This window comes from Acartia tonsa, chromosome 3 (assembly GCF_053477335.1).
Source record: "Acartia tonsa isolate MP-2025a chromosome 3, ASM5347733v1, whole genome shotgun sequence".
Classification (NCBI taxonomy): domain Eukaryota; kingdom Metazoa; phylum Arthropoda; class Copepoda; order Calanoida; family Acartiidae; genus Acartia; species Acartia tonsa.
Genome location: NC_137262.1, coordinates 39,440,522 through 39,464,982, shown reverse-complemented (window position 1 = coordinate 39,464,982; position 24,461 = coordinate 39,440,522). Strand labels below are relative to the sequence as shown.

General features: G+C 29.2%; 1 protein-coding gene across 8 annotated transcripts in view; it reads right to left on the bottom strand.

The window, feature by feature from the left end:
• The window catches only part of LOC145314110 (uncharacterized), a 415,520-nt gene that overhangs the window by 6,895 nt on the left and 384,164 nt on the right, over positions 1-24,461 (bottom strand). For 3 of the 8 annotated variants that reach the window (XR_013877630.1, XM_080153893.1, XM_080153897.1), the window contains exons 15-20: positions 22,017-22,078; positions 20,994-21,122; positions 18,989-19,087; positions 17,162-17,244; positions 5,585-5,711; positions 3,213-3,308 (exon numbers count right to left, since the gene is read on the bottom strand). Coding sequence is in view for 7 of the 8 variants with exons in the window: in XM_080153893.1 (XP_080010019.1) it covers positions 3,213-3,308; positions 5,585-5,711; positions 17,162-17,244; positions 18,989-19,087; positions 20,994-21,122; positions 22,017-22,078 (596 nt within the window). In the remaining variant the exon portion in view is untranslated. Of the gene's footprint in view, positions 1-3,212; positions 3,309-5,584; positions 5,712-17,161; positions 17,245-18,090; positions 18,174-18,988; positions 19,088-20,993; positions 21,123-21,904; positions 21,967-22,016; positions 22,079-24,461 lie in introns of all 8 variants that reach the window. The other 5 variants (XM_080153896.1, XM_080153899.1, XM_080153895.1 and 2 more) reach the window with 3 other exon arrangements.

The window sequence follows — 24,461 nt, the reverse complement described above, 5'->3', positions numbered from 1 at the left end:
ACCTGGAGAATCAACAATTACAAGCAGTCAACAAATTCTAAATTCTTATTAATCTTTAATAACATTGCAGTAATTAATCTCAAATAATGTATATCTGAAAAGCCACAGTTTAACCTACTTAAATATAACAATAAGAAGAATAAAAATCAGCGGAAAGAAAAAATACAGAGGCAGTTTTTTTTTGGTAAAGTAACAATATAACAAGGAAGAAACAAACTGGAAAACAGTTCTAACTAATTTTCATATCAACAGAGGAGCTACCGTTACGATTAGTTGGCCGAAAGGCGGTGGGCAGCCAATATCAATGTATTCACAGTCTCTCAGGTCCTTGACGGCGGCCTGTGACTCCGCCTGGCGGGATATTACCCGCTGCCTGGTAACGCACACACACCCACAATTTTAGATGCAGAAAAATTTACAATACATTTTGAAGTAACAATGTTTTTTTTTATAACAGTTTTCCATGTAAAAAATAGTATCTTGTTTATTTTCATGAAATTTTGCCCCACTTTTTCTTTGCTTATTATCTTATTTCAAACGTTCTATAGAGTTTATTTTTATTATAAGTGTAAATTTATTAAACCTTATATACACAATTAAAGAAAAGTAAAAAAACAAAATCCATTATTTACAAGTTAGTAATGAAAAGGTAAATATAAATTTTACTTCAAATAACTTTTTAAAAACTGTACATGATTTATTTTATTTTATTCTAATAATCGAAAATAAGAAAATAGTTAAAATAAAAAACTGTATTAAATCTTATTTTTATTTTGTTAAATTTTTTAGGCACATATGCCAAAGCTCTAAACTTATGAGTAATCATAATTTATGGAAATATTTGATATTCTTATGAACTATTAGATCTCAAATTAAGATGATAAAAATAGAGACATTTGATTTTAAACATATGACAGCTGAACATTTTAAAAATTATTGATTAATTGGAAATGCTTATTTCAGAAAAAAATCAGTTAGAAAATTCACCAAACTAATTTTAATTATGATTCCATTCAGGTTTAGATTTCGAGAAAATATTTCTGTTTGAATTTTAAATTTGTTTGAGAGAGAGAGAGAGAGAGAGAGGGCTATTATTGAATTATGCGTAATTTTATTCTCGCAATAATATCATACAGCTACGCAATTTGTACCCCTGTATTTTCAGTGATTTCAGCATAAAAATATCGCACGTGTCTATATAAAAATCATTAAATATAAAACAAGATTAATTGAGTAATTAGGGGAGTATATAATACTCCTTAAATAAAAAAATGTTTTTATAATTTATGATAGCATTTAATAAGACAGTTTTGCAAAGACACCTTGCTTTCATATGCAAATAATTTTGCAATGCTAAATCCAGAAATAGAAATTTGCTAAACTTCTTTTGTTTAATGAGGTATGATCATCCGAGCCCCGGAGTATGCAATGCATCACATAAGATTAAAGAAATTTGTAAATTCGCAGTAAAATGTCTAATTTTTGAAGTTTAACTGTTTTAAAACATAGTTTTGTGCGTTTTAAATCCTTAATTTGCTGGGCATGTTTTCAATCAATCAGCCCTATTTATCCGAGTAAACCCAACCTAATCTTTCAAAAACATCTTATGTACACTTGATTTGTTTTGCAAAGCGCCCGTTTTTTATTACATTTGTTAACTGCTGATAATTGTGGTATGGTGCCTGCTATATAGTTGAGAATGCATGCCTAGCATACAGTCATCCCATTCCTAAGCATTACGTACATACATTTCATTACATAAAGTTGATGCGATAATAAAGGCTATTTTAGGATCCATCTGGGCATTGAATAAGCTGTAATTTGGAAGGTATTTCAAAGGATTTATTGTTTTGACATAAAGCCATAAAAAAGTGGAAAAAAATTAATTATTGAAAGTCTGTAAGTATGATTGACTAGCACATAAATTTACCATGAAGAATGAAAAGGATTGCTACAAGGAACGGACATTTCAAATTAGGGTTGGAATCCGAATCCGGAATCCGTTTTTTAATAGCGGATTCAGATTCTTAATTGGTAGGCTAAAATTAGCGTCTTGAGTTTTTTCTTTCAACTTCGCCTTTTTGAATATTGCTAGAATCCGAAATCCAAATCCGAAATCCGCCAAAAATGAGAATCGGGAATCCGCCTTTTTTTGGACGGATTCTTGTAAGAATCCGAATCCGGTCCAATAATTTGACGGATTGCCATCCTATTTTAAATATTCTTACTTTTAAAATTGTTAATATTAAGAATTTTGGAAAATATTTAATTTTTTAGGGACTGGTGATTATGAGATTATAAAAACTATTTACATTTTGAACATGGTTTTGTCAGTATAGTGAAATATATATTATAAACTCATTTGTTAGAATAAGATGGTGATGATAATGGTTGAGATATCATATAGATTATCTATTTGGTAAACTTTTGAATCTGATAAGTTATTTCCTGTACATTTTAAACCTTGAATTTAAAGAGTAAATATTCAGATATCAGATATATATTTGTGTAAACAATCAGAAATCCAGCATTTAATGTAAATAAATAATCATAAACTGGGTCCGATACTTAAATATTATGTCTATGATCTATAAAATTGTGAACAACAAGGAAATACTATTCAAAGTTACTATTCAATTTTGAAAATTATCGCCTATCATAATATAGAATAGGAAAAACCCGAAATAGTGTTTTGAGTATTTCTTGATAGCAAAACTTTAAGGATTAGGCTCTAAATGTCCAGTCCTACAGTCCACTCCCTGGCTAAGTTATAAACACAGGTAAACATGGACTCATGTTTATTTAAACATCTAAATACTACTTTAAATATATCTTCTGTTGACTTATGAATGAATGTTTTTAAAATAATATTTAGAAAAACTAGGTATGACTATCACAAATAAAAACTAAATTTTGCCAGTATATCATCATTGTATAATATTTCAAAATATTAATGAAGAATTAAAACATTTAAAATTGCAACCAAATGGCATTGAACCCCTATCTGACAAAATAACCTTGTTATTATTTATCTGAAGTAACCTAACCTATCAACTAATACAGTATGTTGTACAATTTTTAGTTCATCATTTTTTCAATATTCACAAAATGATAATTTTACTTGTTATTTTTTTTATTTAAAAAAAATATGAATTTTAAAAGTAGGAAATATGTGTGAGCAGGGTTTACTAAAAGCCATATCATCTGCTTACCTTGCTAAGGATAATTTCTGGGGCCAGATACTCGGGGGTGCCGCACAACGTCCAGGTTCTACCCTTCACTCTCTTTGCAAACCCAAAATCTGTGATCTGAAAAAACAATAATACTTAGATATTTGGAGATAAAATGCGGGAAAAATTAAAAACAAAATTACTGTGACCCATGGCCAGGTTGCCAAAAAAATAATTGTTTATTTATGGTTATTTTAATATTTAAGCTTTATTCCTTTTAATTGTTCTTTTATTTTAGTTCAAATAACCGATTTTTTTATATAAAATATACCCTTTCAATTGAATGAACAATAATATTCTATTCTTAAATTAAGGCGTAACATTTTCCTCGTATAATTCCTTTACAACTTATTCCTATTGTATTTGAATAAAGGAAATAGAGTATTAAGGATAAATCTACATATAATACACATTAATATGTGGATTATATTAACATGGTCAAACTGGTTTTAACTCGATTTAAACATTAGATTTTAATCTAATGTAGACATTAGAAATATACCGTTTGAATAAACCACCACAATCAATAAGAAAAGGCCTAAAATAATGTTTCACAAGGTTTTGTTTTATGCAGTAAAATGAACAATGAGTAAAAGGTACATAAAGAATGCTTACATATAAATTGCATAGTTGCTATTTATATTGAGGGAAAAACAATGCAAATTCTCCACAATTCAAACTTTACATCTTTGAAAAGTTTGTATGCAACCGCCAAGGGGGGGGGGGGGGAGTAGTTGATTGCAGTTTAGGTAAGGCTAGGTACAAATTTACATGTAATTAACAATAAAAAGCTGTTAAATTAAACTTTTTCATATCTTAGAGTTGCAAACATGACTTTGAAAATGCAATACTTTTTTTAAGTTGGCATTTTTTGTTTGAAAAGGTAAAAAAAGGTTGTTATTCATGGTATTACATGATAAAAAGTTTGTGGTGCTGAATGGCAAGTGTATATGCAAAAACTTTGCTTTTACACAAGGCTTGCTGGTACAGTATATTAATATTTTCTAAGCAAGGGTAAAGGGAATGGAAACAATGTTCTCTGATCCTTTGGTCTAGTTAATCAACCCTTCATATTTAAATCAAAACATTGTTTTTGGTGGGGGTGAAAGGTATCACTTTTCTGAAGCTAATCCTTATGGGATTTTTGATCTACCTCCCCCCCCCTTATTTTGAAACTTGCCAAAGACAATTACAAAATTCCTTTCTCAGACATATAGTTCCAACCGTTCTAGAGGTCCTAAGGGACAAGAATAAATACAATCTACTAATTTAGCAAATTGGTTGTCAAATTGCTTGTTAATTATCATATTATCCCTTATCCCTGTTGACTTAGACTACTAACTCTACCCAAAATAAGCATGACGGGGCCAGTTTTACTCAAGTTTTCCCTTTCCATGGTGTTTGCACACATTACAAGTGGTTTTTCTGGTTGCTTTTTCATTCAAAATCACAATAGAATATAATCTTTGAATGGATTGTTACAGTTTGGAAAGGCTATGACAAAAATGTTATCAGAAACCATACTTATTGTACAATATACACTTTTATACAATACATTATCTTTTGTTAAATAATTTTAAGCAGTGGAGCTATCCTTTTTTTACTATTTCTTTATGTCTTAAGTTTTTGGCATTTGTCAATATGGAAAAATTAAAAGATTTACCATATTTTCCTTGGATTTTAAATTAATTTTAAGTTTGCAAAATAAATTCTGCATCATTTAACATTTATTTATAAACATCTTTATCAACAAATTTGGTAAATTGTAAACTTTATTGTGCAGCTCCCTTAACCGACAACTCCCTACCGATTTTTAGTTTGATCTTAAGACTTCTGTTTGGCCTAAGCTTAGAATGTTCGGTATAGCACAAAAAGGATGTAGTTCCCTTCTGGAATAATAAGGGGGGTAGATTAGTTCCCCACATGCAAAATGTAAGTATCTACGACAAATATTAGTTGTCTAAGTATACATTTTGAACTCTATACATTGAATATATCCCAGCCGAAGCCGCCAGTTTTTACGCTAGAAATAACACCAAGTGTTAACAGAAAGAAAACATATTATCAAAATTATTGTCTGCAAAAAAATTTCGCAAATGTTTTTTTGCAAACTTAAAGTCATTAGATAAACAAATATCATCTTTTACAATTATAAACTTCTTTTATTACAAAATGTACTTACATAATTTGAGTTTTATCAAAGCGAAGCTTTTCCATAATCAACTTAAGATAGTTTAAATAAGTAAAAGTTGCTAGATTGTCATTGAAATGTTGTTTTTACAGCAAAGAAGTAAATATTTTGAACATTTTATCTGGAAATGAAAAAAGAACCGTCCTACTTTATTAAAACTAACCTTGAGGTATCCCTGACTGTCTAGTAGAAGGTTCTCCGGCTTGAGATCCCTGTATATGAGGTCCAGGTAGTGAAGGTATTCAAAGGCGAGCACAATCTGTGCCGCGTAGAAGCGACTGTGAGCTTCACTAAAATATAAAAAATAAATTAGGATTAACATAACAAAAAATAAAATTATATAAAAATATTTTTGATTTAGTTTGGCATTATAAATAATAAGGATAATTTTGTTTAATAGTAGTAAACCTTTTAATCACAAATATTTTAGTGGTCTTTCCTTTTTTTAGTTGTCAAAGTTTTACAAGAATGAGAAATCTAGAATAAACACCAGACTTGTAAAGAAGCTTCGCTAATTAATAAGATGTTCTTTCATAATGTAATTCATGACTAAGACAAAATGAATTATAGAGTAGCTGCGCTATCACTAATCTTGGTTCTAATTTAAACATGCATTCAAACTATGTAGAAGAGGACAATAAGCATATCTTTAGGAATACTTATTTACATATACAAAAATAACTTAAGAGCGAAATATTTTTAGGGAAATTTTTAGGCCTAAAAAAGTACTATTAAAGACCAATAAAAAAAGCTTATAAATAGAAGACTAAAATAAACTATTAGCAAACATAGAAAAAAAGGTTTCTTAAAACAATCCATTCATGAGTCTTGGACTATATAACACTGTAAACAATGTCCTTCACAATGAACCCTTTATAAAGCAAATAAAAAATGTCTACGTCACACACACATAGTAAAGTATGTAATTTATGCAAAAAAATACATTCATTAACAATTATTCTAGTTGTAATTCTATACCTTAAATAAACATAAAGTTTAATGTGGATTAATAATTTAAAATATGATGATTCTCAAATTTACTTTTTAACATTGGCAAATATGATTTTGTTAAATTATATGATCAAAGGCTAAGTAAAGTGCGTAAGGGTATTAAGTTTTTTTCCTTCAATTTTGTATAAAAATACACTAAAATTTTTACTTTTAGTTGCGTAACTACCCTATAATATATACATAATATTTCCGTCAATCCGTCATTATTGACTGCTTTACCTATGTATATTGACTTAAATAGATAAGCTATTTAGTTAATTGTTATTTGTTATTTACATATCATTTCAATGGTTTTAAAGCTATTTAACAATTTCTATTTATTCTTCATGTTATTTAAAAGTCGTAGTAAAGTAATGTCTTTTTAGAGTTAAATTGTTTCTTATCATTTAATAAACTATGACGTTATCGAAGTGATCTAACCTTAAAGAAACTTTATTTAAATTTAATTTAACAATTTCACATTTTAAATATGATATTGGAGAAAATGGCATAATATATACTTTAAAAAATTATCATGTAAAATGATTTAATAAAAAAAATGCATTAATTCTCTATAAAACTTTATCATTTTAAGATTAAGAGATATCATAATATCATTAATTTTCATATTTTTAATTCCAAGAAATGTGTTTTAATATCAGGGAGTCTGGGGATAAGTATCTTCCCCTAAATTCTGTGTGTAAAATTTTTTCGTTGATGGCTTGTAAACGTTAGGGTATGAGAATAGGTGTTAAAACCCGTTTTTGTCCCCTTCCTCCCTGGAAGATAAAAAACAGAGATGCTTTCTCGTTAGAATATCATATTTCAATTTTAGATTAGTTTTTCATGTAGCTATTCAATTCATTGGATGCTACTAACAAGAACAATTCCTTCCAATCATAAAGAATAACTTTTAAAATTAAAAAGCAGTTTAATTTAAAAATATTACAATATTAGTAGCTTTGCTCAAAATTGTAGTTTAAGATTTTGTTCAAAAGATGGCAAAATTAAAGATATCATGAAAATTGCTGTCTTATTTAATAAAGAGTTAAAGAACAGTGCGATTATACAAACGTTTAGACATAGCCTTTGCTAGTTCCAATTGTGACCTTGAGGAAGAAACATGTCCTTGAAGTGTGATATTTGACCTATATTCAAATTATGTGAATAAAGGGTTAAATACCCCTACATTTGACTTATCACCTGTCTTATCATAATACATCTTACATAACAATTTTAACTTAAATGCAGTTTTTTTTTCTATTAACTTAAACAACTCCTTTCCCATCTGAAATATATGAATTCTTTTTTTTGCCACTTAATCCAGAATTCTCATTTTTATAATAGCTACCCCCCCCCCCCCCTCTTTACCTAAATGCCTCTTTTCGGTAGAGAGGAAAGACTTTTTTTAATGAACATGGACAGTGAAAACAACAAAACGAATGACACTAAAAGTGACAAAAATGCTGAGCTTGAAGCTCTGGCACTAACAGTTAAAAATCTCGAAAACAGAATTGTTAAACTTGAAACAGAAAATAAAGCTAACAAAGCTCTTCTTGATAACATTGAGAAGAACAAAGCATCGACCATGGAAGTGAAAAAAGTGAAAAAAATTTTGAATATTCAAGAAAAACCTAAACCACAAAATCTAAACAGTAACTCACTGGACCCCCTGCTTGCCAGAATTGGTGCATCTGCTCACATCCCTAATGTATCTGACCTAGGAATATCTGTGCTAGAAAGTGAATGGAAATTCAAAGATTCACATTTTGATTCCATCGCTAAAGTATTTGGCAATAGCTCTAGCATAGTCAAGATTGTCCAACTACAGTCCAAAATAAATGGTTCAGGACATACATCTTACCCAATTAACATTTATTTCAGCTCTGAAACTCACAGAAGCCAGGCCGTCAGCTATTTACGCAACAAGTGCAAGGCCAATGGACTTCAACAGCCTAATATACAATTTTCTCTTTCAGGTTTTCCAGACGTACAAAGCAGAGTTAAACAGACAACTAGCATCCTACACAATCTGAAGGCCAACAACGAAATCTCCAAATATTGTATTTCGAACTTTTGTTTATCAGATAATGTAATTATCCCTCTTTATCAGGTGAAATGCAGGAATGACAGTTCATGGAGCAAAACAAAAGAGTGTAAAACAGTTTCTTTTTTTAGCTCCGAGATTTCTGCCAAAGAAAACTCAGAACAAGTCCCATCCCTGGCCGATTTAATCAAAGAACATGTGAAAAAGATCCAGGCATGCGAAGGCATTCCTCCTCCTCCCCCCAAAATAACCCTGCATAATTTGATTTCAGATAAGCTGGCAGGACAAGAGCAAAGAGACAATGCTAAGAGCATGGACAACACAGGATGTACACAAAATAGAGAGACTACTAGATCTCCTTCAAAGAGGCCGCTACAAAGAGAAGATATCAATCAGGAAAGGGGCAAAAAAATTCCCAGACCTAATTCTTCTTTTATTTCAGCTTTCAAAGGGAGAGATGAGACTTTGCCTAAAATCCCCCCTCCTTTCCCCCTCCAACCAGCTACAAATGGGACAAGTCACACTAACTCCACCCCTTCAAACCATCTACCTAACACCACAAATGAGCCAAACTACAACAACCCCACCCCATCAAACCATATACCCAACACCACATGTACCCCAACCCACCCCCCAACTGGTTTTATCCAATCCCAAATTCCTCCTCCCATTACAACTCCAAGCTTTCTTCACACAGGGATTATTTCGGACCCTTATATTTATAGTTATAACAGTAATTTCCCCATCCTCCAATCTCCTTATCAAACTTACCCACAAATTTCTTCCTCCCACCCCGTCCCATTCCCCCCAAACACACCCCTACTCAGTTCAGACGTGTAAAAAAACTATTATCTATATTCACATAAAATAACAAACTATTCATTCATTTTTAAAAGCGAAGCTTTTCTATAATTAGGGTCGGTCCGTCCTTACGTCCGTCACGGATAGCTTTTTTCATTAATTTAGGCATGTTAGAATTGTCCTATCGATTCAAAGTTGCTTGGTGATTCCCTTAGTAGTTAGGTATGATTTAGAAAGCGGAGCAACTCTATAATCATTACCAATATGGCCGTACGTCCATCTTAAACATGTTGATTTTTTTGTTTTTTTTTAGCAAAAAATTTTTATGTGAACTTATCATCTGATTGAGCTGATATTTGGTATATTGATTCCTGGGACAACAAAGTATAATGTAATAAGCGAAGCAACTCTATAATCAAGTCCTAAAAATGTAAATATGTCCATAAACATTGTCCTGAATCAAGCAGTTTTTTTCAACAAATTTACTTACATTTTTGCTTTGACTCCTATACATTTATGCTATAATTATTCAGTTCTGACACTATACAAGTATTAATGTCTGTTTGTATGACCGTTTCAGAGCTTCGCTGTTATAGATGTTGTCATCCTTGTTGTATAATGACTTATAGCTACAATATTATAAGTGTAGCATCTCTATAATCAAATCCTAAATGGTAAGAACGTACATTTACTTATTTGGAATTCCAAATTAGTTAAAAAATTCAGTCTTAAAAAATAACATTCAACTATTAAGTTCTGACACTCTACAAGAGTTATTGTTCACTTACCCTTTCTGATGTATTTAGAGCTTACCCTTGTAGAAGTTAACATCCTTATTTTTATAATAGAGAGCTAATTTTTTTTTGGCAAATAATAACAATTCGTTACAGCTATTTTTATTAAAAGATAATGATAGTAAGAAACCCTTGCATACTATAATTTGTAGACAAAGTGTTAAAAATGTCAAATGTACGGGAAATCTTTCATTGGTGTTTTTTTTAGGTAACAATTGTGTATTTGGCTTGGTCTGAAGCCATAGACTAATTAAAATTCAGGCAAAGAAAAATAGAAGTTAGGCTTCTATAACCCTTTCTGGGGTGTGCTTCACCCCTCCCCCCCCCCCATATCTTGTATATATATATTTAATTCTATTTGTTTTAGATTATGACTGATGATTTTAGCTTTAACATTGTTTTTGGAAATGTTAGAGGCCTGAATGCCTCTTTAGGGCAGACATATGGATCTTACAGAACAAGCAGAGTATCATCCAAAATTCAGGAGCTAGACTATTACAATAATTATGGAACCCCTACGCTGTATGCATTACTTGAGACAAAATTAAAACCTGACAAAAAAACCCCTAAATTACCCAATCACATTCAGTATGTAGGAGAAACAAGCAACACTAATGGAGGCATACTATTGTATGGACACAAAACTTTAGATCTTAACTCATTTCATGTTATTCATTCTAAACATGCCGTTTTTGTTAAGTTAAACTTAAAAAACAGGGTCATAAACAATGTAATAGTCTATCTACCTAATAATATAAGAGAATGTCTAGAAGTGCTACACAACATTGAAAAATTCTTGGATAGAGAGAATATTGTTTCTTTTTGCCTGTATGGCGATTTCAATATCGATTTTCAGTCTAAAAATCACATAACAAAAGCAAAAAAATTAATTAAAGTTCTTGAAAAATTCAGGCTTTTTGATCTAACAGAAAAACTAAATTGCAAACCAGATTTCACCTGGCATGCCGTACGCAATGGAAAGCTTCATACTAGTACAATTGATCATTTTTTTACTAACATTGATGGCTTCTCAACTATCAAATTTCAACACAATAGTTTCTCTGACCATAAACATGCAACTGTTTTCCTTAAAAAGCCATTTATTTATAGTCCACCTAAGTGGAAGACGTTTTTATTCAACAAAGCAGATTTTATTGATTTATTAAAAAAAGAAACAATATCCTTTCTCATAGATAATGCTAAGCCTGGAAAAATTACAAACAGCAAGGATTTTTATCTCAATAATCCAACATTACTAGAAAATGAATTAGATTTTTCACATCTTGAATATCATGAAACCTCTGCTTTTTTTAACTTAATAGTTCATCTAAAAAAACAACATGATAAATACTTTTCTAAACATAAACTTGCAAATTGTGAAAAAGTCCAAAATTTTGAGAAAAAAATCGATGAGCTAATCAACAAAATCAAATGCAATCCAAGCAGCATAACAGCGGAACAAATCACACATATTAAAACAGAACAACAGGAATATTTTAAAATTCTAGTATATTCAAACTCAGAATTTAAAATAATGCAACGAATTCAGTCAGACGGCGGAAATAATAGCTATACATTCAGGCACATTAGGAAAAATAGGTCAAAAAGTTATAAATTTAAAATTGATGGTAAAAATATTACATGTCCTAAAGAAATTTCTGAAATTTTTGCCAATAACTATGCCAACATTGTAAGTCCAGAAACTTTGCCTAGCTCAAATTTAGAACAACTCTTGGATGAATATGACCTTTCATTAGACAAAATTTTTCCTAAAATTAAATCATTAACTAATCCTTTTTCTAATGCTGCAGAATTTAAACATTGCATAAATTCCATGAAAAGCACGTCAGCTCCTGGTAATAGTTCTGAACCAAAACAACTATTTTGGTTTTTAATCAACTTTTTGCCGAAATTTATCACTGAAGCACTGAACAATTTATATCTTATAGATATAGATTCTAGTCCATTTAAATACATTAAGGATAGGAATATAATCTATATTCCCAAAAAAGGTTTTGACTTATCTTTACCGGAGCATTTTCGCCCCATAGCCCTGCTTGAAATAATTTACAAAATTCTTTCTAAAGCCTTAAATAAGAAACTTTGTAAGCATCTAGATAAAATTGTGCACAGTGAACAGTTTGGATTCGTTCCTAAGAGAAATATGGCGAATGCTTCATTAAATATAACAACAGCTATTAATAAAATTGTCAAAGTTAAACAAGATGCCCAAGTAATAAGTTTTGATTTTCATCGTGCATTCGACACAGTTCTTAACTGTGTCATGGATGACATTCTATTTTTTATATTCCCTGAAGGTAATTTCGCTCAAGCCTTTACAACTTTGACAAAAAACGGCCGGTTTCGTTCCTGTATTAATGGTTTTTTTTCAGGGTACATTAAGTACAAACGTGGAGTTAGCCAAGGGGATCCACCATCAGGGTCAAAATTCATAATTCTAAACCATATATTTATTGCATTACTTGAAAGCAAAAGTCTGAAACATATTTTTTTTAAAATTGGCAATGCACATTTAAGGCCTAAAAGCTATGCAGACGACAACCTTGCAATTACTCAAATTAAAACTTCAACAGATGTTTTAAAACTCAAGTGTTTACTCTCTAAATTAGAAAAAGGTCTCGGTCTATGTATTAATTTTAACAAAACCAAAATCCTAGTTTTTGGCACTTTTCCAGAAAACCTTTCTTCAATCGGTCAAATTGTAGACAAAATAAAACACTTGGGAATATTTTTAAGTTTTGACCTTGAATATGCAAGACAACAAACTTACAAAGAATTATGCATTAAACTTGAGAGAAAAGCTTGCAGTATGCCTATGCAATCTGGATTTAACATCTTAAAACGTCGCAACCTGTGTAACTCCCTACTATCCTCCCTGGCATTTCACATCTATAGAGTTTTTCCACCAGGACAAGAAATTTGCCAAAAAATTTGGAAAATTTCTAATAAATTTTTATGGAGTATCAAGAAACCTGATGGCAGTTTAGCATTTAGATACAAGATAGCATCACACAGGATAGAGCTAGATTTGGTTAATGGTGGGCTAAAAATGCTGCGACCAGAACAACAGTCCTTTTCTATTTTTATTAACAGTTTCATGAATTGCCTCAAATACTCTGCCATACACAAAGATACCACAATTGGAATTTTATTTGCACATAAACATTTACCTATCTCCTCCCTGCTAAAAAACTTTAGTTACCAAACCTTATTAAAACATTTGAGTATATTTAAAGCAATTTACCCCTGTAATGGTGGAGAATATTTTGAAAAGGCAATTGCATATTTCCACGACATTGAAACAAATAAAAAAACATTTTTTCATTCCCCAATTTTAACTTCACACTTTTCAAATATTTCAACTCCTTTCAATAAAAAAGATGTAAATATCTTAGAAAAGGCCAACAAAATAACCATTGCATCAATTCTTGAGACTCGCGAAATTAACAACAAAACTATTTTTTTGCCCCAACTTAAAGCCAATCTATTTCAAACAATCCCTGACCTAGCTCTAATAAATAAGTTGAACGAAGTTGTCAAAGCTGCCAGATCATTGGTACTACTTACAAGCTTTGAAAAAAACCACATCCGGAAATTGAACAAACCTTTGAGTGCCATCCATAACGAGAACAAGAGTATCTACTCTCTATTCTTCAAACAAATAAACAGAGAGAAAATTTGCCAACAACACCCTGCGCTCAAAACAAGAATAAGAGATAATCTATTTGTACCTGACCAAGAACTTTTGACGAAAAGCTTTAAAAAAATCATCAACCTACCTATCTTGTTACATTATAAAAATTTTTTTATTGAGCAAATCAGCCGTACTTTAATAAGTAAAAATAAACTTTTCAAATTTAAATTATCCAGCACAAACTTATGTTTAAAATGTAATACAGAAAGCACAACTGAACACGAAATTTTTGAATGCCTGTTTCCAAAATTTTTTAGCCATAAACTTGCACTGTTTCTTGACGATAAATATAATGAAAGCAGGCCAGAATTTATATTTCTTAAAGATACATTTTATCTGTATAATATGTACTATGAAGATTTTTCAACCAATGAGTATATTCAATTATCACACCTTATATTAGCTGCTAAAGATAGATCAATGAAAATCAGTAAAGAAGAAAAATTTTTAAATTGGAATGAAAATAATTTGTTTGCACACTCTCTGTTAGTAACTCAATTTACCTTTAAACTTCTTGAGAAAGCAGGCCTAGAAAACGATCTCATATCCAATTTTTCAAAATTCCTAACTGCATAAGTCATAATATTATATTATTAAAATTACCATTTGTAAAACTATCTTGTTAACTTAACCCAAAATCTATAACCTTACTATTAATTTTTTCTTGTATATTGTTTCAAAATGAAATAAATATTTTAAATGTAAATGTAGACATAGCCTTTGCTTTTTTGTTCTATATGAATCACGTGAACATGTGTTTTTTAAAATTTATTGTGAATAAAAAATAAATATTTTTAGGAGGAAGTGTTAACAGATAATTACTAAAATAAAAATTGTGTAAGTAGTTTAATTTTGTAATTGCATGTATTTTTTTCCTTTTAGGTCAATATTGTCATGATTTTAACATAAAAGATAGCATGATTTATTAAAAAGTTAAACTTTTTGATTGGCAGAAAGAGTAGCCACACAAAAGTAAGATAAACCCTCCTAGAAAATACTTTCCCAATCATAAATCATATGTTCTAAAACGCATTGCCGAAAATAGGAAATAGAATATTATTAGCTAGATATTAGCCTTCTTACTTTATTAACATCTGAGCGAGTTCCAAAGCCATACAGACAACATGAGTTTTAGAGTAGAATTAAAACTGCAATATAACCACTTTTTATGTTGTGCTATGAAAACTAATTATCCCAAACGACCTGCTTTAGAATGAAAGCTAGAAATGTGACAGACATTTAGGACTGGCGTGAACACTTGATACGAGAGTTTTAAAAAAATGTAGGACTGGCTGACGTACATACTTCATTCATATATCAATAGACCGACAAGATTTGTTAATTAGACTTGTACAGCATGAACAGAACGTACTTTCTAGGGAAATGATAGAACACAAATATATCTTTCTAAACATAGAATATGTAGGAAGCTTTAGAAATAAGAGTTGTAAAATTAATAAATACAAGAGTAGTACAAATCATGATAAGAAATCTGGTTGACCAACTAAGGAAATACATTTGTAGCAAGACATTTTTCAAAAATAAAGTATCAAGTTAAAATGGAAATTTTTTTTTAACGAAACATTTTCTTTCTCTTTTAATGAATTATTTTTTTACTGAAGAAACATAAAACGCATCTAGGTCTAGTAGCTCAAAGAGCTAGTTAATTCGTAGTCAGAAAAGTAAATAAAAAACCTATTTTTTGTCTCTTGTTAGCTAGATATAAAAATGCACATCAACATAAATAGGGCAAAACTCGCATGTGACACTTCTAATTACAGTTCACATGTTACGGATTAAAAATCACATGTAAATAGCACAGAAACTAAAAAAAAGTTTACACATTCAAATATCATGTTTATTTATTTATCTAAACAAATATGATAGGCTAAAGGAGGATTAGAAGCAAGTAAAACCTTTTTAATCTTTAACATAAACTGTTAACTAGATCGAGTATATTACTAAATAGCTGAAAATATCAAGTAAACATCGCAAATTTCATTTCAAAGGCACTGATTTGAAGAACCATACTTTAATAATATGATTGGATGGGTTTCTATATTGCTTTGAGCCCTTCTTGCACACTACCATTGTCTAATGTTAATGAAAGAAAAATGAAGAACATTCTTGCTGTACATGTAAATATCATCATTAATAGCCTTATAATTTATTTCTCTTACATAAGTCTTACTGTAATGTGTGTATGTGTGTGTGAGTAATAAAAGAAAGAAATCATTCAAGTATAAGAGATAATAATACAAGAGCTCTTATTCTCTGTATCAGGGGTGAAGACGTAAGGAAATAAACAAATTTTGTTTATAAGATCACATTTGCTATTGAGATTTTGAAAGTATAAATTCACGACATTTAGAAAATCTTTTAATTTAATTATTTATTAAAAACCTTCTTTTTTAACAGACTTTTATTTTGGTTTAAGGTAATTATCATTGAAAATCCTGTTCAATTTATATTTATTTTATGCTGGCCTCTCATTGGTTATTCTATCGTATGACGTCATAATCTGTAGAGAGACTTTAATCATATTCACTTTGCTAGATCCTTAAAAATCCCATTGCCTATCACCCTTTTCCCTGCACCAGACAGAAAATAAACACTTGGCCAAATTATATTAACTTCTTTATGCGTATTTTCATCCAATATTTTTCCTATTCATCAAAATTTAAAAATAACAAACAAATAAAATAGACTAAAAATAAGTTATTTTCCATTGAAATATGTTCAAAAACATCAATAATTAAGTTAGCAACAAGAGCAAAGTCTCCATGAGAAAAAAAAAATTCATTTCAATTAGAAAAATCATTTTATGCAGTTCTTAAACATTTCTAGTTATGAAACAGTTAGAACAACATTTTGATTCCTAATTGAATCCATAAGTTTAATCAATTCTAGTTCTAATTAAAAACAATTCTAATTATAAGTAGGATAAGCTAAGAAGATTTTAGATTTTAAACAAATTAACTTTCATTTATTCAGCTCTTATAAAACCCAGATTTTATTTAAGATCCCATTTTATTTAAGATTTAGAGTTTAGGATTCTAAAGATTTTAAGCTATAGTTCAATTTATAATAAAATGAGAGAAAAATATAATAAATAATAATAAAACTGTAGCTTAAGTTATCTTTCTAACAATTATTTAAGCACAAGAAAAAACTAAGAAAAATCTACCTTTAACATGATGATTCTTTTTGTAAATATGTACAATACTATATACCTACCTTCTCATTGAAAATTATCTTATAGAATGTGTTATACTATACCTATTTGTTGAAATTTTAAACTTAAAGAGACTTTGAGAAAAGTATATATAACAAAAAAACTTGAATTAAAAATCCTCAAAAATCATTGAAAAAATTTTGGAAAAAAATATTAACCTGAATCTGCCGACCCTTCTGAGATGTGAGAACATCTCTCCGCCAGGGACGTACTCAAGAATCATGTAAAGATTGCTGTTATCCTGAAATCATGCAAAGTTCTACTACTAGAGGCAAAAGAGCACAAACCTTCCACTAATATTGGGGAGGTTGGAGGTAAGTTTTTTATATGGTTTTTTAGGTTTCTTGGGTTCAGGATAGAATTGTTTAGATTTTTAAGCTTGGCACACTAAGTTATGTTTGAAACATTTATTTCATTGTGTTAAAGAAAAGTAGGACTATTCTATCATAACTATATCAAACATAATTGAGTGTACAGCTTATTATCATTTTATGTACACTTACATATTTTCTCTTCAAAACATTTCTAAATTTAACAAGGGGTCACTTAAAAAAAATGATATTAAAATACTATTAGGACCCATTGTCAAATCTAAGATAGGTTTTATTCAATTTTATTTAAGCTTTAATATATATACATATATTATAATATCCAGCATCTCAATTATGTAATACAAATAGTATGCAATTATATACATTCAGAAATTAACAATTAGACAATCAAAACTATTATTTTCTAAAAAAAAAAAAGCTATAAATATATAGTTTTGATTTGGTCAATTGATCAGCAGAGAAAGCTTTTTGTATTGAAGAGAAAATCAATGTAAGTTATTAAAATTAATAAATTATATACAGACAAAGAAAAAAGCATATTAAAACCATTTTAATTATGTAATTTTACTAGCTACACATTTGGTTTATGTATAATTATTATCTCTGGCTATTTTGTCAACACACTGGCTCTATTCTAATTTAAACTAATTAAAACATAAATATATATAATATGTATATGAACCATAGCTAGGGGGGTAAACTATTGTATCTAATAAAGGAGAGAAGCTTCTCTGAGCCCCTTATATCTCTCACACCTAAATTTGCCCAGCCTTCTCAGATGGGAGAACATTTCCCCTCCAGGAACAAATTCCAGAACCATGTAAAGATTACTGTTATCCTAAAGATCAAGTAAAATAATGTAGTATTTGTTTGTTTGTTTGTGTATATAGGTTTAGATAAACTATATTATTTTGTATTATCTCCCCTAAATAAAAAATATATATTAAAAATACAGCTGAAACCCTAAAAAGATATAATTTTAAATAAGTAGTGTGGCATATTATATAATGGGGAGAAAAATCAAAGGATATTTTTCATTTATGTTCATAAAAAGTTTTGTATTTAAAGCAAAATTGATGATTAGTAATTTGGGAATAAGTTAGGAATTTTGTTAAAATGGAAGTTTCAGTATAAAATACATAATAGTTGGTTTACTATGATAAATGTTATTATATAAAAATATTCCCTTCCTCATAAAACCATTCATAAAACATTTCTCGAGTAAAACGTACAGTGTTCAATTTGAGGAAAAATTTGCGGGTTGCTTCCCCCCCCCCCTAATTCTCTGGGAAGAAAACTGTTGATCATGAAACCTTTTGATGCAATCTTTTTTAAAAACATTTTCATTTCTACTTGATGTTGACCATTAAATCAACCACCCTCTCCTATTTTCTCCATTTAATAGGTTTTATAAACAACAGTTTTTAGAAAATAAAAAAAGAAAATTTATTCTAATTTTTTCTTTGAAAATGAATGGTTTTAGAATGGAAATTTTTTATACAAAAGTTTTGATACTATAAAACAGAATTTTTAAATAAATATTAGGATGGTTGTCAAGCACTATCTTTAATTATTTAAGCCCAATATAAGTTATTGCTTAACAGCCATACTAAGTACTGTTTTATCAACAAAAATAAGGCATAAAATTCCTACCTTAAAATGGTATTCTAAGCTAACTAGGAAAGGGAAGGTTATGGCCTGAAGAATTTTCTTTTCATTTAATGTATGTTCAACTTGTTTTAACTTCACCACCTAAAAAAAATAAATTATTTAGAATCTTCTTGTTAATAGAATTAGCATTTCTGTGACGATAAAGTACGTTTTTGAATAGCGTTTCTTATCTATTTTTGATATTGAATAATATAAACCTCTTTTAAGCCTTGATACTATATTTTCTGTTCCTTTTATTTGTCAGATTTGTTTCGCTTTTGTGATTGTTGTCAAACTTGTTGGTATACGTTTATTCTACCCATAAATAACGTCATTCTTGTTAAATATCGAATAAATTTGCAGAGGTTGAATAACACAACTTTTTCAACTTCTTGACTCCATTATAGTATAATAGAGGCAGGGTGAAGAAATACAATTTTAACAGGATTGCGGATCCGTACCCGAATTTTAACTAAATATGTTCCAATCTAGAGATTTATAAGTTGCTTTATTGTAACCTGTTTGTATAAATTGGCTAAATTAGGTTATGGGTGAGAAACGTTTAGCTTTTAGCATGTTACCAAGTGTCTTCACATACTTGATTTACAAGTTATCTTTCATAATCAACCCTTTCTTTAACGTTAAATTTATTATTCAGTCAGATCAACTTCACTGAATTAATCCATAACTTACAGTTTCAATCTAAAGCATTATTATTTTATATACATTTATTTTATTGGTTTTCAATACTATTCCATTACTTATAAAAGTTTCACCGGTTGTTTTAAAATCAATCCTACGGCTACGTCAATTTTAATTGCAAAAGCAAATCTACAAAAAAAGGTTTTATTTGGCATTCGTGCCCTTACATTCCAATTACTTGTTTTTCATAATATTAGCCCATTTTCTTGCATTTCTTGGGTGAGTATTCACTACCGCATAACATCATATTCGCATAATTATTCATTTACGCAATGCACAATAGCAAATAATTAAGGAAGAATTTGAGCTCTTGTAGTAATATGCGAAGCTGATTATTATGCGAAAGTTGATGCACATTGCACATCTCATGCACCCCCCATTGAAAAAACGCCTGTATTGACGAGAAGATTGAATATTTTGCAAGAATAAAAATTTGCACAACACAATACAGTGCTAAAAAGAACACTGCAAAAGGCTGCAATCAAATCAAATTTTAAAAAGTACAACCATTGTAAATCACAATTTCTCAAGAATAATAATATTCTTTTCTGGAGAAAAATACGTGTTATAAAACGTTAATTCTTATACTGTTTTATAACCATGAAAGTTTACTTGTTTATTACAAATCTATTTTTTGTTTCAAAATAAATTCTTTTAAAGGATAACCGTCTTTTAAAAAAATTTAATAAATAAAATATTTTTTTGTGTGATATAATCAAAGCTAACTTCATGTGTACAATTGCAAATGTACACATGAATTTTTTTCCATACCCAATCCTTTTAACGCCTGAAGCCGACGTAACAACATCAAGTTTTGTCGTCATTACTATTTTTGCTTTGACCTCAACAAGTTATTACAATAACACAAAGATTAAACAGTACTCGCGGATTTATTAGGGATAAAGGAAGGGGTAGATTGAAAAATTAATAATTTCCCGCATTTATTGAAATAAAGTTATTTATTAATACTAAAAAGTTAATTTTATTTTATCAGAGTTGCAGGGGTTATAGAGTAGAATTATTAAATATCATTGGTTTTATAACGAAGCGTTTTGTAATTCTAATGAGAATTGATGAATCAGACGTTTCGAAAAAAATCTTTGTTATATTAGTAAAGAGTTAAAAAATTTTGTATAATATAAAGAATTAAGGTTTTTTGTCTGAAGCCAAAGTTCTCAATTTACGGAACCTTTATAATTAAATGTTTTTAGGTTAATTTTCTGACCTCCCCAGTTCTGCCCAAGAGGCTGGGGTCGTTGCATTAGCTGATAGCTCATAACTGTCTGAAGAATGCAAATCTACATACCTTCTGTTTATCTAAAATTTTCATTGCATAATGTTGCTTGTTTGCTTTGTGTTGAACAAGCATTACTCTTCCAAAACTTCCAGTGCCCAGGGTCTTCAATCTCTCGAAGTCGTCCAGACCAGCTGTGTTCTACAGGTATAGAAAAATATCAATATTAAGTGGGTTTTAAAAATATGAATATTTAGCCAATTTGAATTTTAATTTTTGGTAAAGAAGGCATTTTTTGCTCAACATAAGTAAATTAAACTTTAAAATTTTTGATAAAATAAACTTAATTTTATTAGGTATGATAAACTAAAGTTGAGCATAATACATTAAAAATTGATTTTTACTTTTTTGAAAGTAATAGGATATCAAATTTTTAGAGAATTATAATTGTATAAAAATTAATAATAATTAAGGAAAAATAATAAATAATGTTAGTAAGAAAATGTAAAACCAAAAACTTAGTTTTAACTAATATCAATCTTGAAATGATTTTAAAGATAAAAATAAAAAAATGTAAATAAGATTGGTAACTCTAAATTGAAATTAATAAAATAAAAAAATGAAGAAACTGAAAAGAATGTTAATGAATATGAAAAAGGAAAGATTTGAATGAATTTCTTGTTAGTAGATGAATGATAAACCCCAAAATTGAAACAAAGAAATAACTTTCTATCTTACTAACATATTCTAGTAAAAATTCTTATATTTTTATTTTTTTATTTCTTATTAAAAAATAAATATTTTGTTAACTTATTTCTACAAGAAGTACGTACTATGAAATAAGTTATTTCACTAATGAGGTTTAAAATATTTCAAAGAAAAACTTCAAATTTCAAGACAGAAAGTTATGTTCTTTAAAATTGCACACCATGAAAACCTGTTATTTTTTTGTCAAAAGGGGATTTTTGTTTCAACCAACTTACTTTTGGGTTCTGTTCCCATTTTCCTTCAAAATCTTTCTTGGCTTTTTCAAGAAAATCTTGAACTGAAAAAGAAAATAAAGAAATAAATAAACATCGAATACATCAAACTTACGTGTTTGGGGTTTGTCCATTTCTCTTCGAATTCCGCTTTGCATTTATCCAAAAACTCCTTGACTGCAAATGGAAAATTTTAGAAAGTTTTGTTGTGGAAAAAAAGAATGACTTTACACATGGGTGATAGCCTGATTTTCTAGCTGTAGATTAAGTAGCTTGCATATAAACATACATTACATACAGAAACATATGAATATTAGTATAGTTACATACGAAATACGTAAAAACACAAAACAATAAATAGCTTATAGTATAATTTATGAATTCAGCGCGATTTTTAAGCAACACTCTACTAGTGTGGCACAAGCCCGGAGTAGCAACACAGTTTTTACCGATGTTTCAAATGTTGACGTAATATGGCCGCGTGATCATAGCAATGCACATGTTCACCCGCTTCTAAATTAACACTTTTTTGGTGCTTTCAACTTTTTAGTGTTTTTTTGAGTAACATTCATAAATAAGACATTTTTTGTAGTGGTTTAAATGATCTGTCAATTTTAAACACCTTGACTTTAGCAAAGCATACGATTTATATTAAAGATTGTTTTAAATCCATACAATTTTTAATATAACAAAAAATAGCCTTTTGGTCCTAATAGAAGAACACTTTGCAATAACTTCTCATTAATTTAAAATCTGTATTTTCCTAAACTATGTGTTATACATCCTGATAGCTTGAACAATGAAAAGTTTCATAAGTACCACAAGTTATCAAACTAAATTTCAACTAATTTAGAGACACAAAAATATAAATTTTCAGCGTTACTAAATTTATACAGTTTATAGAGTAACTTTCTGATTTTTCTAAATTTGCAAAAGTTATACTACAAATATTATTTTATTTATTTTATTATTTATTATATTTTTATTGAACTACAAAGGAAAAAGTGAATAAAAAAGCAGATACTGCATTGATGTTAAAATACATTATTAAAACATGGTTCGAAGTATAAAGGTGAAAAATAAAGTAAAAGGGAAAGTAAAATGAGAAACAGAAAACAAGGGGCAAAAAACGCGCAGAATTACTCGTATTTCCTTTTCTTAGGGATGATGTATCATAATAAATGCATTTCCTCTCTGGCAAACATTATCATTACCCCTCTGGTATAAACTTGGAAAGGGCCAGGATGGATCGATGGAAAGAGGAAGCCATTATAATTTTATACTTTTAAACCTTTTCGTTTGGAATTCGCAAGGTTGACACAAGAACAGGAAAATTAAAGTATTTAAAATATTCTTTTTTTTTAACCCAGAAATTTTATAGGATATAAAAAGAATTTGATATGATAATTGTCGTAATAATCATTTTCGGGGATCAATAAAAACTTCCCTAAGACTTATTTCATGCCTCCCAAAAAAATATAACTAAATCAGAAAAACAATTTTCCTCTTTCTAGTGTGATAAACTACAAGAAAAATGATTGCAAAAATGGCAAATAAGACCCAATGCCAAAAATTGGCAATACTAAAAACAGTCAAGAATCCTGGGCCCTTTTATTTTGGCAATCTTAATCCATAGAGGCCCAACTCAGAGGTCGAAGGGTGGTTGGGAGAGAAAAGAGAGAAGAAAAAGGAGAGAACAAATCGGGGGAAAGTTTACTTTACTGTCATTTCAAATAAAAAAGAGAAAGATATAGATTTAATATAGGGTTGCTGTAGTATTTTTTTTGGGGAAGGTGGAAGGCAAAAGGAATTATTCATTCAGCTTTGATAAAAATAAGTTTGCTAAATTTATGCCTAGCAATGCAATTATATTGGTAATAGCCTCGTCCTTTGCAAGGTAAAAGAAAAGTGTAAAAGGAGGAGAAAGGAGGTACAAAAATGGTTTGATAAGTATTACTTCATAACATAACTCAGCCTGTTTCTTCTTTTTTATTTTAGCAAACAAATTTATATATAAATGAGACTTTTTTGCACAATAGTACATTAACAAATATTATTTGCGTTCTTTACCAGGAAAATTCAGGTGCTAACTTTATTAATAAAAGCTTGTTTAGTAGGTGCCTTTCAAAATAAATTCATAATAGTACGTCTTTTGTCATCTTGAATCAGATACCAATGCCATAAATATCAAAATAATATATGTTTAAGAGTTTTGCAATACCTGTTTTTTAATTATTTTTTTAGTTACAGGTTTTTTTCTTATGATTTTGTAAAAAAGTAAAAGCAGTAGGATCCCTTAAATGAAACTGGACTAAATCTAAACCCTATGGGACTCTTTAGAAAATATTACATTTATCCAAAATTATAAAATGAAACTTTTTCTTTGACATTATATAAATATTTGGTTTTAATAAATCTTAATTTAGATATTTTTCAAATTTTCTAAAACTCTTATTGTTTTATGTTCTAAAATAGTATTTAAGTAAAGATATTTATTCTTTGTGATATATGACCATATAAAATATGTTATAATTTTTGTATCAAATTACAAAGAAGTACA